Source organism: Oreochromis niloticus, linkage group LG13 (genome assembly GCF_001858045.2).
Source record: "Oreochromis niloticus isolate F11D_XX linkage group LG13, O_niloticus_UMD_NMBU, whole genome shotgun sequence".
NCBI classification, from domain to species: domain Eukaryota; kingdom Metazoa; phylum Chordata; class Actinopteri; order Cichliformes; family Cichlidae; genus Oreochromis; species Oreochromis niloticus.
This window is the reverse complement of record NC_031978.2, coordinates 7753436-7772480: the sequence shown is the minus strand read 5'-3', so window position 1 is coordinate 7772480 and position 19045 is coordinate 7753436. Positions and strand designations below refer to the sequence as shown.

The following is a 19045-nucleotide window of genomic DNA, read 5'->3' as shown; positions in this document are numbered from 1 at the left end:
AACTTTTTCCTGACTCTGGTTCTTCCTGTCTTCCAACCTGCATGCACAATCATGAACACACACTAACTTGTCACCGATCTTTGACCTTTCTGCTTTTGTTTTGAGAATATTTGTGTCATGCATGCAGTACTGCTACCCATGGGAACCTGGTTTTGAACTGCCAGCAACAGTTTGGTCTCTTTCCAGCAGACCGCCCTGCCCTTGCTCTGGATACGGGCTAAACTTCACCATGGTTACAGTCTTGCCATGGATACTCTTCCCAAACGTTGCCGTGGCTCTGTTCTCTCACCATGGTTACTCATAAACCCTTCAAGCGTTGTTTGATCCCAGATCTTCTAACTCAGAGAAACATTTAGCTGGAGGCTGGGCGTCCTCACAAACCCGCCTGTGTCGTCTGTCATACCTGGACTTCATAGAGGGGGTGGGTTTGTTTCAAGAGTCTGATTGGCCGGAGACACGTTCCAACTGTGCTTATACTGCATGAATAGTTTTCCTGTATGAAAAAGATTACCTCTTTGAAAGACTACAAATTGAACCTTAAGTTATGTGTGACTGTTTCTTATGTGTTCTGAGACGTAAAGTGCAGTTAAGGTATAAGTCAGAAGAGTTCATACCATAACGTCTGTGGCTTCTGGATGTCATAACAATGTTAAAGTAGCGAGCAGTGTTTATGCATGCAGTAATGTTTATAAAGCCGTGGCACCGCTCATAGGAATATCACTTCACACTGGTGACGGCTTATCTGAAACATGTGTGTGCAATAACGAGTAAAACATCTGTGTACTGAGAGAAACACGGATCCGATGTGTTTGGAAATCTCTTTTTGTTCAATAATAAGTTTGTTACAATTTTCCATAAATGAGCAAACAGAACCAAAACCAAAATGTAGTGTGTTTATATAAATACATGTAAATATTGCTTAGACTATTTATTATGTGTTGTCTGCTTAAATAATTAGTGGCAGACTTCAAATTATGTGTGATTGCATTTCCTTGTTGTACAAATAAACTAAGTCAGAGAAGCCCAACGTGCAACAAACCACTCCTCTTGTACAATTTTAGCCAAAAATCTTTCAGCAGGTCAAAAAGCGCAACATACTGTTCTGATGGACTTTCTGTAAGATCCAAATTTTCCACATTTTTCCAAAAATGTCCCAAGAACTTTTTAAATACAATTAGTTTGTCCTTGAATGTGCATATACTTTCACATTATTTTACCCTATTAGGTAGACCTTGCTAGTACTGAGTCATTTTAACACATGACAGCATCACAGTTACTGCAGATTTCTTTATTTCATGATGCGAGTTTCCCATTTCACGACATCCCAAAGGTGCTCTGCTGGACTGAGATCTGGTGACTCTGGAGGCCGTTTGAGTTTATTAAATTACTTGTCATGTTCAAGAAACTAATATGATATGATTTGAGCTTTGGGGCACGTTATGCTGCTGCAGGGCCATTCAAAGATGGTCTCACAGTGGTAGTAATAAAGGGATGGACATGGTCAGGAACAATACAACAGAAGTCGAGACTTATTAGCCTAGGTAGCGTTTTTCCAATTTTCTGTTGTCCAGGAGAGTCTGTGTGAATTGTAGCTCAGTTTCTTGTTTTTACCTGACAGGAGTGGCACCCGGTGTGATCTTCTGCCTGTGTGTGTGTGTGTGTGTGTGTGTGTGTGTGTGTGTGTGTGTGTGTGTGTGTGTGTGTGTGTTATGACTGACGTAATGTTAGTCTGCAAAACTGGGTTATAACACGTGGTCATTTGAGTGGCTGTTGACTTACTGCTTCCAGCTTCTCGTCTGACCTCTGGTATCATTAAGGCGTTTTCTTCCAGAGAACTGTGGCTCACTGGATATTTTCTCTGCAAACCCTAGAGACAGTTGTGTGGGAAAATCCCAGTAGATCAGCAGTTAGTGGGACCATGCCACCTTAAAAGTCAAATCTGAAATCACCTTCCCTGTTCTGATTCTCTGTTTGAACTTCAGCATGTCACATGACAGCGCTGAGCTCCTACCGTATATATCAAATATAAATGATTAAATATTTGCTTTCAACAGGTGTACCTAATAAAATGCCAGTGAATTACATATTACTTTTAACATGTATCCAGTGTGTAACATTCAACCTGTTTTGTTTTGTTTTGTTAAAAATAAAAACAATGCTATCAGCTTTTTGTCCTTTTTAGGGGTTTTTTTTGTGGGGGTTTTTGCTGGATACAAAGCAACTACAAATAACTTCAGCTCTATTGGAATTTGTTTTGAAATAATTTAACTACTTCCTGAAATCCTGTGTGGGCACTTTTACCTGGAAACTCAAACTACCTTTCAACCTGTTTTGCTTTAATGGCTTCCTTTTGTTGATTGTGTTGTTGTGAGGGCGAGTGAGCACCTACCTTCTGCTGTACTGAATAGAAAGTGTAAGGTTTTATGAGAGGGATGAACCAGATATCATCTTTTTCTTTCTGTCTTGGTAATCAGTGGCACTTTGACCTGCTCAAATGTGGACAGAAGTGATGAATGTTTTCTTATTTCAGGATGTTAACACGCTCAGAGAGACACAACAGCGCAGTCACAGTGCTGCTGAGAGCCACAGAGACTCCTTTCTGTTGGAGGGAACGCCTCTGTTTATTCTCCTTTCCTCAGCCATGTATCAGTCTAAATGAGTCTCTCTGTGTGTTTATTTTCTCAGCCTTTCGAGGGTTATGTTTGGAGGGCTTTATTGTTTTGGGGCACATGATGTACTGTTGTAGAAAGGCATGTATAAAAAGTATAGGTTGCTGTTTGTGTGCCTGTAGTCTTAGGCTCTTGGAGGGAGTGCGCTAAAAGGCCTCAAGCATTTTCCACAATGACTGTTTTTTCCAGCGTATTATGCAGCTGCCCAGACAATAATGCCCTATTGTTTTATGCATGCATAAGTGTGTTCATGTTTGTGTGTTTGTGTACGTGCAGATACAATGGCTCTCTGCCCAACGGGGATCGGGGGCGACGTAAAAGCCGCTTTGCACTTTGCAAGAGGCCGAAGGCAAACGGGGTGAAGCCCAGCACAGTTCACGTCGCCTGCTCTCCACAAGCAGCCAAGGTGAGACGCACAAAAACACGACCTTTTAGACTTACAAGTGATCACAAAGCTGCAGCCGTCAGATTCATTAAACATATGGCCTAAACATTTAATGATGGAAAATTGCATTCTTTAATTCATCTCTGCGTAGGTGTGGGATGTTGTTTTTATGAAAACGTCAAATACAAACACTGGTTCAGTGGTTTTGGCCTGCAGTGTTCCAACAAAGGCTTTTGTGAAACTCTGCTTTTTTGTTCTGTGATATTAAAGTACTGCACACAATGAATCTCACAAACACACACACACAATTGTCAAGAGAGAAAAGGAAAAAAAGCTCAGCAGAGCTTCCCTGAGTTTGCAGAACAAGGAAAAAAAAAATCAGGTACAAGGTTTTGTCAAGGTTTTAAAAGATATTTGGACAATGGCTTTTACATTGGATTTAACTGGAACATGGTCAAGGTTTATAAGAGAAACAAATGTGAGCGGTCCAGTGGAAGGTAACTGAGCATTTTCTTGCAAAATTCAGGGAAGAACACATTCATGTGTTTCCATCATCAGCCCAAAGACTGCCCAGAAATCCACTAAAATCTGTTAAACGATCAGGGAATTGTAGTTGTGTATGTGTGTGAGAGAGTGCTTTTTTGGTTTGACATCTGCACATAATGGCTTCTCTGAGAACACACACTTTTATTCCCTGACTCACACACGCACTCACACTCGGGTCAGGCTTTAGCTGCAGTCTGGAAGAGCGATTGTCCGTTTCTGTCCTGTGTGTGGTCCTAACTGACCAAAAAGAACATGGGTCCAGTTAATGATTACACATCTCCACCCTTCCTGTGTGCATCTGTTATTTTCTGCAAGGATCATTGAGCACATGTCAGAGGTGTTTTTGATATAAAACATGCTCAGTTCAGTCTTCTGCATTTTAAGTGAAGGGTTTGATTCTGCTTTCGTTGCTGATCTGATCTCTTCCTTCTGTCTTTCCAGGCCATAAGCAACAAAGACCAGCACAGCATCTCTTACACTCTGTCTCGAGCCCAGACGGTGGTGGTGGAGTACACCCACGACAGCAATACAGACATGTTCCAGGTAACAAGCCCCAGCTTTTATCACCATGCCTGGAGTTTTACAACCAATTCACAGTCCTTATTTTTTCCACTTCACTGCTCCACTCACACACATATTAAATAGAGGCTGGTAGCAGAGCATCTGCGTGTTTAGTGCAGGGATTTTCGATCTTTAAAGCAGAGCCCTTGAAGGGACGCAGGAATGAGAGACATGAGGCACACTGTGTGAGGTGAAGTGCATGATGTCTTTCTGAAAACAATGGGAAGTTAGTTGTTGTGGTTTGGTCCGCTTATCAACACAGTCAGCAGTTGGAGCTGCAGCAGTGGAAGTGACACACAGACACTTAAGATACTTTGAAACCTCAGTCCTGATTACAGCAAACTGCTTCCAAATTTGTACCTCTCGTCATAACGCACCCTTTATTCCAATGTGCACAATGAATAAAGGGCCACAAATGGACTTGGAAATGCTAAGAAAAAAGCCTCTTTGAAAAACAATATCAAAGTACTTCAGTTATAGTTGTCTGTGTACTAAAACAGGTTCAGCATCTTCATAATGTGCCATATCTCAAAGTATAAACCAGAGATTCTCAAACTTTTTGAGCTCTGTCCATATCAAGTCACCAATAAACAAGGAGCAAAGCTGAATTTTAGTTAATATAAAAAAGTCAGCACAAAAGCATCATTAGAGTTTGGTTTATTTTCTATACAAAAATCTTCTGCATAGTCCACATCCCCCTGGATGAGCCACAGTTTGAGAACCACTGGTGTATACAAATGTAAATGTATAAATGTTTTTAATTTTAAAAAAGGCCCTTAATGTAACACCTCTCCATGAATCGCCACCTTATCGTGGTGGAGGGGTTTGCGTGCCCGTGTGATCCCAGGAGCTATGTTGTCGGGGGCAACTTGCCCCTGGTAGGGTCTCCCAAGGCAAATTGGTCCTGGGTGAGGGGCCAGACTAAGTGCGATTCAAAAAATGAAAAGCAAAAACAACAGCAACAAAAACATAAACAAACAAAAAAACCTTAGAAGTACTGCCCAGATTAGGAAACTACCCAGGAGCCTTGGTGGAAGGGCTTGTTGTCAGCTCAAGTGATGTTCGACTCCACCATCCTGTCAGTTTACCACCTGCAAAAGGATCCATGGGGGTCCGGTGCTTTGTGTATTCACTGAGGTGTTGGCGGTGTAATCCCTGCCCCCCTAAGCTGCACATAAGAAAAGGCAGAACTGTTCATTTATTGGTCGATCTATGAAAGAAAGAATAAGATCCCAAATGCAAGCTTAGTCATTTGAAAGGAGGAGGTTTAAGTGACGTCCTACTAGAAAGAGGCAAGTCCAGGAACTGCTGAAGACAACACATTTCTCAGTTGGCTTGGGAGCCCTTCAGTGTCCTCACCAGAAGAGGGGTAAAGGGAAGCCTGGGCATCTCTGCTTAGACTGGAGTCCCTGTGTCCCAGACATGGATAAGCAGCAGAAAACGGATGCATGCTTGGATATAAAATGATCTTTACATCAGATGGAGTTTTGATGAAATGGTAAATGTTAAAATTTCTATTTATTTTATTTTATTTTTTTTGTCTGATGACCTTAACTGGTGAGTCTCCTTAAGCTTGGAAAAAACAGTCTACTGCTCTGCTGGTGCTTTCAGCCATGTCACATAATGACTTCTTTCCATCTGGTGACATTCATTCTTGGAACTGACTGCGTCCTGATCTCACTGTGTTGAGTAATAAAATGAACCAATCATGAATCATTCATCTTAGTCAGATTTGGACAAAAGATATTACTGCATCGTTAAAGTTATTAACACTGAATTTCTCCAAAGTCATTGTGTTCTTTCTTGACTAACACTAACACTGCGGCTTTCCTGTGTGGTGTTTATGGTGCTCTGTTGATGCTATCAGGGAGGAAAGTACTCATCTTTAGGGGTTTTATGGGTTTTATACAAGTTTGCAATGCATGTGAAGCAACTTGACTCTACTTAAAAGTCATTTAGCATGTCTTTGTTCTGCGTATTGTCTGCTATTAAAGATTATCCAACTGTCTTGGCTTTTAAATTTCTAATTTCCTAATGGATTTCATCCTGGACACATTCTGCATCCATTTGGCAGTTTTTGTCTCCATTTTCTGTTATGTTTTTCATCCTACCAGCTTCCCCTGAGGTAATGCATCATTATATTATCACATCGCTGAAAAGCATTGTGGGCTAATCTTTCCATCTCTCTTCTCCAGATCGGTCGATCCACAGAGAGTCCAATAGACTTTGTAGTGACGGACACAGTGGCAGGCAGCCAGAGTAACGCAGACACTCAGTCGGTCCAAAGCACCATCTCCCGCTTCGCCTGCCGCATTATGTGCCAGCGCACGCCGCCTTACACAGCGCGCATTTACGCCGCAGGCTTCGACTCTTCCAAGAGCATCTTCCTCGGGGTGAGCAGTGTTTCATCTGGAGCTTCAGACACGTGTGGGCGGGTTTATGAGAGCAAAAAGGCAGAAGGATGAGAGAAGGAAAGACCAAAGAACCACAGGATAAAGAGGAAAACAAGACATGAAAGATGTGTCATAGAGCGTGTGCTCTCATATTATTATAAAACCTTTAACCTGCTTTTACTTTTCCCTTTTTTTTTTCGTTTTTTTTTTTTTACTGTCCTTCTTAGTTTGTCATTGTTTGACAGCAGAGGACAACAACTGATGGTGTCCTGTTAGTGCTCTTGGTGGCAACACTAAACTCACACATGCTCAGTAGAGAAAGAGAAACTGACTGTTTTCAAGCTCAGTCTGCTAAATATGACAGGAGGTTGGACGAAGGGCTGCTGAACACATATGAATATCAGCGTGTTTTTTGCTTCATTCAGGAGAAAGCTGCTAAGTGGAAGACATCTGATGGTCAGATGGATGGGTTGACCACCAACGGCGTGCTGGTGATGCACCCTCGCAACGGCTTCAGCCAGGACTCCAAACCAGGCGTCTGGAGGGAGATCTCAGTCTGCGGCAATGTCTTCACCCTGCGAGAAACGCGCTCAGCACAGCAACGGGGAAAGATGGTAGGAACACATGCAAAACTTTTAAATCTTTGTTCCATAGGTGTATCTACTTAAAATTTCATACAAGTTTGAATCTCACTGACCTTGAGGTCAAGTTTTCTGAAAAAATATACAATAGGAGTGTCTACTAGGCTGCTGAGGGGCAGCACTGGTGGTTGCCAATATTTTTGACACTGTGGATTGTCATTTTTCAGCTCCACAGGTTTCAGCTTGGTCTCCACTAACTCCTAGCAACCTGTGCCAATCAAGGAAGTTAGTGCCAAGCTTTGTCACCAAAAATAGTCAATTCTGGCCAAAAGTTATGAGTTCCGGCATATTTCCACTTTTTTAATGTTGTCAGGAAATAGTCACAGTAATTAGTAAAATATACAGGTTAAAAGAAGAAACTCTGAGGAGCACAAGGGGGGACAGTCCAGATATGAAGGGCGAGGAAAATCAGCGAGTTCTAAAAGTTGCATAAATGTTGCACAAACATCATCACACGTTCAGTGATTATTAGCATCTCAATGTTAAAACTTTATTATATAGCCCAGTTATTTTGATTTGAACATTTTAACCTGTTTTAATCACTGCTAAAAAACGCATGAAAACCTTGAAAAATCATCGCAGGCCTGGTAAAAACCACCCATAGGGCAGGGGTTTTTTTGGGTAACAACAAAGCACACAAACTGAAAACCACATGGCAAACAGTAAATGCACAATTCTTGGTCTTTGTCTTTTTAGAGGTAATTTTCTCTTCTACAGTCACAAATATTGTGATTTTCTTGAATGTGGGAAATGTATCACGAGTTACTGTGATTAAAATGGTGAATGCATTTTCAGTCTCTCTGCTTCGTGTCAATCAGTTAACCGCAAAACATATTTCCCTCGCACGCATTCCATCACAGCATCTCATACTTCATCACAATCGCATAGCAGCGCTGTCACTCAGGCAGCAGGAGGTCAGTCAGAGCTTAACACCCACCAGGAGGTCACTGGGATGCCATCTCCATAGCAGCAACCCCTCCTGTCAAAGCTGTTTGTAACAAGACCATGTAAGGGATCCTCCTGCTGAGGTCACAGTCTCCCAGCCAATCGCGGTGTGGACAGTTGTCTGATTGGATTTACGAGGCTGTTGGGATGTTTCATTAGGTCTTTGTTTCTTCTCCTCTTCCTCCTCCTCTCCACAAGATGTATATCATCAGCCACGCGCACACAGTCAGCAGCCGTAATATTAATCCATCCCTTTATCGAGTGTCCCACCTGCTCTCAAGTCTTTCCACAAATTAACAGCTCCCTTATCTCCACCTGCCCTTTCCCATCCACACACTTACCAGCCTGTGCGTTATCCACCTCTACAGCATCCACTCGTTATTTCACAGCTGATTGATCATTTGTATTGCCAGCTGCGGGACAGCACATATTTTCATTATGCACGGTAACAAAGCGTGATGGTGTTTAAACCGTCTGCCTGAAGCACATACGAGTGGTTACTGCTCAGGTGGAGTCCTCTTTCATTCTCAGCGTCGCTACAGTTGTGGTAAAATTCACTATACAAAATGAAAGGCTGTGAGACTTTACTGCAAAGATAACTTGTACTTTCTTAAAACATGTTTCTTTAACATGTGACTACAACAAGAAGCATTAACTCTAAAGAGGCTGTTGGAGCCCTGGTGGATGTTTTAAAGATTACACCCATTGTTGTTTTGTTGTATGTGCTATTACACAGAGATACAGAAGAAAGAAAAACATGAATTTCATTTTAAAATTACCGTATTTTCTCTGTGATTTAAAAAAAAATATACCTTAAGTTTGTTAGTAAACCCCACTTAGATGAACTATTTTTCTTTTATTAAAGTCCTAAACAGGCCAAAATCTGTTTAGTGGAGAGCAAATCTTGGTTGTTGAGACTAGAATTTAATGAATAAATAGCTGACTATACATGTGTGCTTTTATAAGTCATTTATTCTGTTTTGGCCTTTGATGAATAATGTGAAACCAAAAGAGAGAAATGAAATCTTGTGTCACGATGAAACTGAAATAAACCTGCTCAATGCATTTTTGTGCCTCCAGTCACATCTCTGCATGAAGCAATAAAAACACGCCGTCATGTACAGGAAATTAAAAATAACTGCCATTGTAGAAGCTTTGCTACTCAGCAGTGACTCCATGCAGTCCCATCTAAATAAATGAGGAAACAGACCTAACATGAATTTTAAATCTGATAATAAGTGCTTTAAAAGTTTTGCAACTGTGATTCAGGATGAGGTTTAAAAAGCTTGTCTTTGTTGCCAGTTCTTCTTAGCCAAAAATAAGACATAAAGCACACTTCTCGATATCTTTTCTACAATAAAGTGTAGATGGGAATCACTACAACAACATGATTGTCTTAAATGCTTCCTGGACTGGATCTTTTAGTGGCAGAGGCAGCACAGCCTCCATCTTTAAAGTTAAGTCATCTCCTACAGATTTCTGTTCAGGGTTAAACTGCTTGCAAACCTTCCAGCAGATGTCATTTCAGTCCAGTTAGGTGTTGGTTTCTATTTACTCGATATCAAAACTAGAATTAAAAACTGAGCGTTGGACTCATCCAGCAACCTTAAATTATTAAACAACAACATTATTTTTGACTGAAAAGGGTGAAAACTGAATATGTTACTGGCTTCTAATGGTGTTTTCCGTCTTTCCTCAAGTCTCAAGTACACTTCTCTTAATGAGAAACTGCTCTGCCGTAGCGGACGCTGACACATGAAGGACATTGTGATTGAATGGTCTTGAATAAATTGGCTCAGCACGTTTGCCAAAAGCCCCTGAGTTGTTGCTTTAATGTTTAGCTCCACGGTGTGTAATCTTTAAATGAGATGACGGGGATAAAGATTCATCAGAAGCATTTTTGGTTGCTTTTTTGCGCCGTTACTGTGAGGTGAAGATGAAACGTGCACAAGTTTGTTTCAGTTATTGGGTGGATTGAGTCAGCCAGCAGGGCAACTGGTTTGCCCTTCTGTTTGACATAATTAGGAATATCTTACAGTGCAGTCTACACACACACACACACACACACACACACACACACACACACACACACACACACACACACACACACACACACACACACACACACACATATAACAGTGGGGTGTAGTGGGGGGTAGTGTTGCTGTGGGGGGTTTTCATGAGGGATGACAAATGATCGGAGTACAGTGTCTGAGCTCCTGCTGCGTTTAATACAAGCTTTTGTCCTGATAATTTAACGGTTTCAGTGTAATTAAATTAAACTCTGAGAGGAGGTGAGAGGATCTTGATGTTTACATGGACCGAGGGCCCTTATGTCATTAAGCTTGAGCATGATTATACTTCAAATACTTCTTCAAACTGTCTTTTTTTTTAAGTGGGTTAGAAGAAGCTACCTTATAAATACAGGGTTTTCTTTAACCTTCTGAACTCTCAGTTGTTCCAGCTGAAAAGCTGGAGTACGCAACATAAAGCCTGAGGGTGAGAATCGGCTCACAGACTATCTTAATCCAGGCCGGGACTTTTTAAAAGGAAAGGAAAACGAAACAATGCCTCAAAATGAATAAAAGGCAATGTTATGCAATTCAGTCTCAGAATAAATGACTATAGCACTTTGTACTGCTGTTAACTCTATTCCATCAGAGATCACTCTACTAATAGGTTCAAATCGGGCAGTTTGAAGGCTGTATTATGGTCGCTGCATGACCATAATATTGACCATTCAGGACAATATACAGTAAGAACAGATATAAACAGTGAGCCGATGGTCATTTTCACCATTCAGTGCTAGTACTGGGGTTTCACAGTCACCTACTACTAACCACGTTGACGGTAACTCGTCCGTCATTAGTGAGGGGAAAATGTATGTTCCCCAACCACTTGGCCTCCTTAAAGTTTCTTTGGACCCTTGCAGATTTCCGCAGTCACCCATAGTTTCTATGGAAAACTCTGACTTGTCTAAGAAAACTCTCCAGCTGCTCTCCAAGCAGGAATGAAATTGTGTAACATGCAACACAAACTGCAAACAGGGACAGTTCGCCTTCAAATTAAAGATGAGCATTTTCTAATGTGTTGGCTGCAGCTTTTACTCTGAAGGTGAATGTAGTCCACCAGGTTAAAAAAAACTACAAAAGGTGCACAACAACAGTGAGTGTGAGTTTGAATGACCAAATGTCTCAAGTCTTGGGAGTTTTTTTGTGACGTCTCCTTACTTTCCTGTCTAAAAAATCTCCAATAAAGTTAAAAATGCCAAAAAAAATCATGTTTAAAAACAACAACACCCAAGTGTAGTTTGCACCAGCAGTTGTGATGTCACTTTTGTTTTTTGCTTGGGGCTATAATCGACCTTTATGATGGATGCAGACTTTTTCTGAAGTCTTGCAGTGAGCATGTTTGCTGTCACCATTTTGGTGTTTTGCAACCGAGTCATTGCACCGACTCAAGATGTTAGCCAATGAGGATAACCCTGGATACTCCTCTGTGAAACTTGGAATGCCCAAATATACAAAATGGACTTAATGTTTTAATCAGTGTGATCTGAAGGGACTCGCTGAGAAAATAAATCAGGAAAGTGTCTACTGAGGTTGAGTCAGGTGCTGCCAGGTTGGCTTTACTTTTCAGACCCAGAAGCTACAGCCGCGTTTCTACTGTGCATCTTTCCTCTGTGCTTCGGTATTTCTGCATCGAATCCAGGCTTTAATGAAAAGGGAGGACATTATCTCAGGCTATTATTGTAGTCATGTATTACACATTGTGTTTGTTCATAAATAGTAAATGTAGGTCAAGAGTTTCTTCAAAGTCTGAGTTAGCTGTGACACATTTAATAACAGAAGATCAGTTTGGTTAATTCATGAATTTGACCATGTATGTTTTTTTATATTAATCTGCTATCACCAACATTTTCTTAAATCATTGATGTAGGTATGTAGTACAGTGGTAAATATTATATCCTGATGATTGTATAATAATCTACTTTAAGTTCAGTATTGCAGTTTAATGTGTTTTATCAGTGACCCTCACAGTGATACATATGAGACGATAACCAGCACAGAGGCATTTATTTGTTAATCTGTTTGCATTTATACGTTAAAAAGAAGCCCACATACTGTAGACGTATTTGTAATGAGTATCACATTTATGTAGGTTATCAGAATTCAGCTGTATTTCTATTATGTTTCATCATTTAACTTGATCAGTGTGTTCCTCTGGATAAAAGTAGAGTGTGTGATTTCACTGTGCAGATGTGAATTCTGTGTTATTGCAGAAGAAGGGCATTACTGACATAAATAACGCAACGTGCGCTCAGCAAACATTTGCTGCATACATGAAGGTTAAAGACCAGGAGGGACACATGAGCCAGCGGTGATGTAATGCTGCCGCTACGTAAATCTGTTCACCCTGAATCACGGGGTGACCTCAGTGTCAGTGTTAGGGTGACTGATGGCATCAAAACGTCTGGGAGCTGACTTCACCCTCATCTCTGTATCACTTATTGTATCACTTTCCCTCCCTTTCTCTCTCTCCCTTTTTTCTGTTTGTCTCCTGGTTTGTTTTGCTTTGTTTTTTCACCCTGCCCTCAACCCTGGTGTCCTCTGGTTATCTCAACATGGAATTTCCCATCCTGTCTGATCTTACAGAGCCAATCCGAGCACTTACTTCGAGACTGTACTTCACCAAAATTTCCACCAGCTCTCTGTCCTGCCCCGTCTGCCGCCGTCATTTCAATTTCCTCATGCCATGTTGTCTCCGGCTGTCAGCCCCATACTTCCCTCCCTGAAACCCACATCTGTCAGAGGGAGACATGTAGATATTTGTGTTACGCTGCCACCTACTGTGGTCAGACAGGTCCTGCAAGCCCCAGTGTTTCATGTTTCATGTCTCTTACAGCCTTCAGGGTTGAGCGTATCCCAGCATGCACTGGGTTAGAGGCGTGGCATTAGAGACACAGGAGAGGTCACTAAATGCAAAAGCTTGAATGACTAAAATAAAACCAGCTGTATTTGGAAAACGATAAATTAATCCTGCATGGTGCACAAATGCTAAAACCTAACAACCTTCTTCTAAACAAACACGTTTTAATATTTTTGTTGAAAATTATGTAAAATTTCATGTGTTCCACAGGATATTTGGATCAGGAGTGTAGCTGCTGTAAGAAAAAACGAATTTCAGAATGTGAAAACCTTTAATTTGAATAGTAGCTATAGTGAGTAAAGTACTAGGTTGCTACAACCATACAATAAAATGACAATAAAAACAAATGAAATTAGTAAACATGACTTGGTCAAAGGTCAGAATTTCCAATAAACTTCAGTGTGGATTTGCATTTACACGGATCAAGACAACAAACAACCTTTTTAATTAACTGAAAAACAGAAAAGCTAACTATTGGGAGACTCTGTGGGTGTAAAGAGATTTTCTTTTCCACAGATCCTTAAGTGTTCAGTTAAATTTTAAAGTATAGACTCACTGCAATGCAGTAGTTTACACTGTCACCAAAACTGTTGTTTTAAACCTCCTGTTCTTCTCCAAAGACACATTAGTGGTGTTTTTGAATTGGTTGTCTGTCTCTGTGTTTGCTTGGTAGTTGACCGGCAGCCTGTCCAGGGTGAAGAAATTGGTTCGATATTTAAGGGTCATAAAATATGCTAAAGAGTTAACTTTTACTTTTGTGAGCAATCTCATTTGTTACTGAATCCAGTTATGATTTTTTTAATTATTGCTTTGTGCTGAAAAACATTTAAATTTGGGACAATTGAGACCTTTCTTGGATTTTTTTTATTGGACTTGCTCAGGGAGGCCAAGAACCAATAGCACTTCATCATCTTGCCGCTACTACCTAATCAGCTCCTGTCGGACATAATGCTGTAGGCTTTTGGTGTCATTAATGTCTTCTGTGCACAATAAATCATCACCTTTCCACTTTTTTTGTTTAGCTTTAAAGAAAGTTGTTGAAAACAAGTTTTTCCTTACCTGGGGGTAAAAATCTCAGTCTTGTCTAATTTTGACTCTGGGTATAACCTGCTACCCTTCCTCTGTCTTTCAGGTGGAGATGGAGAGTCAGGAGCTCGTTGACGGCTCCCTTATCGACCTCTGCGGCGCCACCCTGTTGTGGCGCACTGCCGAAGGCCTGGCCCGCACTCCCACCCTGAAACACCTGGAGGCCCTGCGGCAGGAGATCAACGCGGCCCGCCCGCAGTGTCCCGTGGGCTTCAACACGCTGGCCTTCCCTCAATGCGTCGCAAAGACACACCTGACGAGAAGCAGCCCTGGGTCTACCTCCAGTGCGGCCACGTGCACGGCTACCACAACTGGGGCAACCACCGCGAGGAGAGGGAGGGCCGGGAGGGCCGCCTCAGGGAGTGTCCCATGTGCAGAACCAAAGGGCCGTACGTGGCCCTGTGGCTGGGCTGCGAGGCGGGCTTTTACGTGGACGCGGCCCCGCCTACTCACGCCTTCAACCCCTGCGGCCACGTTTGTTCGGAGAAGACTGCGGCCTTCTGGAGTCAGATCCCGCTTCCTCACGGCACACACACCTTCCACGCCGCCTGCCCTTTCTGCGCCCAGCAGCTAAGCGGCGAGCAGGGCTACGTCAGACTCATCTTCCAGGGACCCCTCGACTAACGGCGGGAACTTCCCAGCATTCTTTGGAGGTTTTATTTGGACGCTGACCCCGTATTTAACACGGGGACCTTCCCAGATCTGTTTTTTTCTGGACTTTTTGTCTCTCTCTCTCATTTTTAAGTGACCTTTGTATTGCTTTTTCATGAATGACGACAAAGATTTCTATATTTTCATGTGAAACCAGAGACAGAAAAACCAAACAAAGAACACTGCTGGGTCTCAAACCTTTTTTGCGTTTGTTTCTTGGAAAGGACTTTCAACAGTATTTATCTAAATTACTAACACACCGCAGCACAAACCTGCGGTTTTATTCATGTTTATTGTTGCATTATACATCTGTGTACATCTCTTAGAGCTAATTTAAACGAAGATGTTTATTTATGGCCCTGGAGCATCGCTTCATCCTTTATCTGTCAGATAACTTCAATACTATTAAGCGTTTTATTTTGAAACTTCAGTATATTGTTAACCAGATATAAAGTTTTAGGTGTGTTCTGAGGGTTTTGTTCTGTCTCTCTCTGCCTTGTTCACCACTCAGATCTGTCATATTTATACACCCCGTCCTCTCACGTCGTGTGTTTAAACCCCTCAGTTATTCTTCTCTCTCATTAGCCATCACCACAGCCTTTTCACTTGCAAAGCAATAGATCTGGAACTGAAACCTCCTAAAGCATTATGGGAAACCGAGTCTTCTAGGCATCTTTGCAAATGGCCTGAATGACTGCTCCCTCCCTTTAAAGTGAAATATCTTTGTGGGTAAGTGAGTGAATCTCTACGCAGCCATGTAGCTAATGTTATACTTTACACAAACACACACACACTTGCAGACACACACTCTAACCAGACCAGAGGGGTGCACTGCAAACCAAGATTAGTGGGTCAGCGAGGTATCTTTATCCTCAAGTCAGACTTTAAGTCACAAAGATGGCTTTCTGTTAACCATGTCTAGATCACATGGCACGTTATGCTGGTGACATCATCTGCTCCAGACTACATTATGTGTAATGTTTTGAAGGAAGGAGTACCTTTTAATAAAACTGGTGAAGGAAGACAATGCGTTGCATTGTCATTGGGAGTCCTTGCATTCAGCTGGTGATGCAGGACATGTATAAATAGTAATTTTATGCTTGACCTGAAAGCATATGGGGGGCATATGTGACCTGAAACCAGCAACTGAGCCCATTAAGGTATCAGGAAAGTGTTGACTTCAATACAACCAGAAAGTGTTCTTGTAAACAGAGCAGTCGCCCCCTGCTGGCTACCAAAACGAATGCAGGCATACGGTTTTCAGCCATCTTTTACAGTGAATAGAAGTGAATGCACTGGGCAGACTATATTATTGAAGAAAGCCTGGCGGCCACGTTGACCTTGCTTCTCAGCACACCCCTCTGGTCAGATGCTTTTCATGTGTGGACAGTGTCTGGTTTATTCTGCGTGATAACTGGGATGTCTGAGGCACACCTGCACAGTCAAAGCAAGATCACTACTGTGCCAGATGCAGTACGGTTTTCTGATCGGTATTAGTATTGAGCTCCGAATGTATTTGACGTCTTTTTGACAGCATTGCACTTATGCCAGTATTTTAAAATCCTTTTCTTGTCACGTGCCCTACTGGAGGCTGGAAAAAAATCAACGCACTATTTGTTCAGCTACACCTAAAAGTATGCAAACCGAGGCAGTTGAAGTCATTTCAGCAGGTTTCTCCTCCTCTCGTGTGAATCGTCACAGTGCAGGAAGTCCCATCTGTCTTACGCATCGAGCGAGCAACAAAAAGCAGGAGATACAAACACATCTGGTGTGGTTTGACTCAGGTTTGACACAAACACACACACACGCACGGCTTTAAGCTTCAAAACTCTCTTTATGCACGCGTGTGCGCTCATTAGGGCTTCGTGTTAACTTGTGCTTTCCAATCAAGGTCGAGCTTCAGATATCAGGGCTGCTCTTAGTTTTATTTTATGTTGATTAAAAACAAGCACGAGAGCTGTTAGGCTTCAATTATTAACTTTATAGTTAATAAGTGAGTTTAGAGTTAATACAGTAACTTGGAGAGCTATTATATATACATTTCTTTCAATATAGTGCTCAGTCATTTTAAGCCTTTATGAAAGAAAATAGAAGAGTAGAGCATAAAGTGTCAGACAGGAAAGGCCTCGTTTTCTAGTTTGTTTCCAATGTAGAGCTCTGAGTTAAATATAATATATTATTAGATAACCTTTTACTACATATGATGAAAACTGTCTTCCACTGATGCGTTCACTTTAAATAAGGACCTAAACAACCAACTGCACTCCATTATCTTTATATTTAAACCACATAAATGCATAAATCTGGAAACAGTTTCTTTAATGGGACTTGATCAGAGGAAAGATTTCTGTTGGATGTTTCTCTCTGCTGACATCTTAGCTTCAGGATAGACGAGTCAGTCAGACTCAAGACAACCACTTTTGGGATAAACACAAAGTGGAAAAACCGCACAATGATGCCTCTTTATTTTTATTAATTTTGTATTGAGTTATTGGAAGCGGATAACAAACTGCTTCAGAACTTCAGATTATTAAAATTACTTATCATAGAAACTAAATATGAACAATACCTGCATGTTCAAACTAAGTGTAGAGCTTTTTAAGGAGAGATTTTTTTTTCAGCTCCAGTGCACGGGTTAGTTTTGTATGATTAGTTATTTAATATCTGCCCGCCAACCCGTCTGATAATCCTTTGACTGAAGAGGTAACGAGGTTTAAACGTGACCTTAAACTTGAGATTTGATTCCTCTAATAACATCAGACTTGCACTAAACCACAAATATTTCTTATTTTTCTTGTCTAAACTTTTCTTTTTAAAAGTTGCAGCACTACAGATGCTCTTTTCCAGATGAGATTCTCTTAAAGTAGCTTTGCATGAGTCACAGTTCAAAATAATCCTTATCTTTTACTGTTCCTTGGTTCCGCCCATCAGTTCATCCTCTGCATGAAACAAGCAGTTTTATCCTTTTTTTCCTTTTTTCTTCTGATTGGCTATGCAAACAACGGGCTTGAGCTCCAGGTGGGTGGGGCTGGTGGGATGTCAGCTCTGAATGACATCATACAGAGCTAAAAGTCAGAGGGGAAAAACAGTTTGAAACTAGTTTGAAGCTCTGCCTCGAAAACAACGAAAAGCAGAGATGCAAAATAACCGAATCCAACTCCATCTGCTGAGGAAGACTGCGTGCTATGATCAAAAGCTCGGGATGAGCTACTACAGATCATTTTATCAGATGCTGTTTGAAAAGTTTTTGCTAACCTCAGAGATCACGGTCCTGATATTTGGAGCTTTATGTGAAGCACAGATTCTCCTGCTGCACACATCTGTCACGTCACTGCTGTTCGCCCACTTCACTCGAACGAGACACACACTCAAACTGTAGAAACCTCCAGAAAATGAAGCAGCTTTACTAACCAGTCACTTCCAAACTGTTCACACAGAGCCTCAGGTCTGCGTGAACACACTCGTCTCTGCAGGTATAAGTAGTGCGTGTGTGTGTGTGTGTGTGTGTGAGAAGCTGTAATTTATACGTTCGTGTTGATTGTATGTGTGCAGTTTGTATGTGTGTTCATGTGTCCACACATTAAGTAGCTCTCCAGATAATGTCCATCAGTATCCTCAGAGTGCAACACACTAACTCACCTCAGGGAGAAAATATGAATATGAATCACACCTGCACAGACACACACACGCACGCACACACACATAGCTAAGGTCTACTGAGGATACCTCACGAGTTAGAAGTCAAATCTGGATTCAGATGTGTGTCCTGCCTGTCTAACCCAGTCTTCTTTCATGGATTAAGTGTGTGATTTTTAAGGGCTTCCCTCCGTCTCTGTACTGTTTCTCTACACGAACACAGGCCTGACCCCGCCCCCGCCCTCCACTCGCTCTTCCTCCTCTCCTGTTTGGAGTGTATTTGTGCTTGTAAAAGGCGAAAGCAATGAATGTTTCCAGCAAACACTTTTTTGTAAACGACTTTAAACAATAAAGTGTAAAAGTGACACATTTCACCGTGTGCTGGGTTTTATTTGCATCGTCGGTGCGAAGTTATGATTAAACAAAATTTGCGTTAACTGAAACAAAAACTAAGGTTTACACAACAAGTTAATAGAAGTGAGAGGAAATAGCTTGATCACATTTACCTGTTGATTCCACACAAGTCTCATTTTTGTTCTACTGACCTTGAATCAACTCTTAAATAGTTAAATTTAGGTAGCCTTTCAAATTAACTGCTGAAAA

The 19045-nt window shown here is 41.5% G+C and overlaps 1 protein-coding gene across 1 annotated transcript in view; it reads left to right on the top strand.

Annotated features, from left to right (window-relative positions):
• The window catches only part of peli1b (pellino E3 ubiquitin protein ligase 1b), a 52778-nt gene extending 33967 nt beyond the window's left edge, over window positions 1-18811 (top strand). Inside the window, 6 exon segments of the mRNA XM_013268458.3 lie at window positions 2946-3075; window positions 4042-4143; window positions 6357-6554; window positions 6980-7168; window positions 14202-14385; window positions 14388-18811. Coding sequence (XP_013123912.2) covers window positions 2946-3075; window positions 4042-4143; window positions 6357-6554; window positions 6980-7168; window positions 14202-14385; window positions 14388-14779 — 1195 coding nt within the window. The 3' untranslated portion in view covers window positions 14780-18811.
• Window positions 18812-19045: the final 234 nt, after the last annotated feature.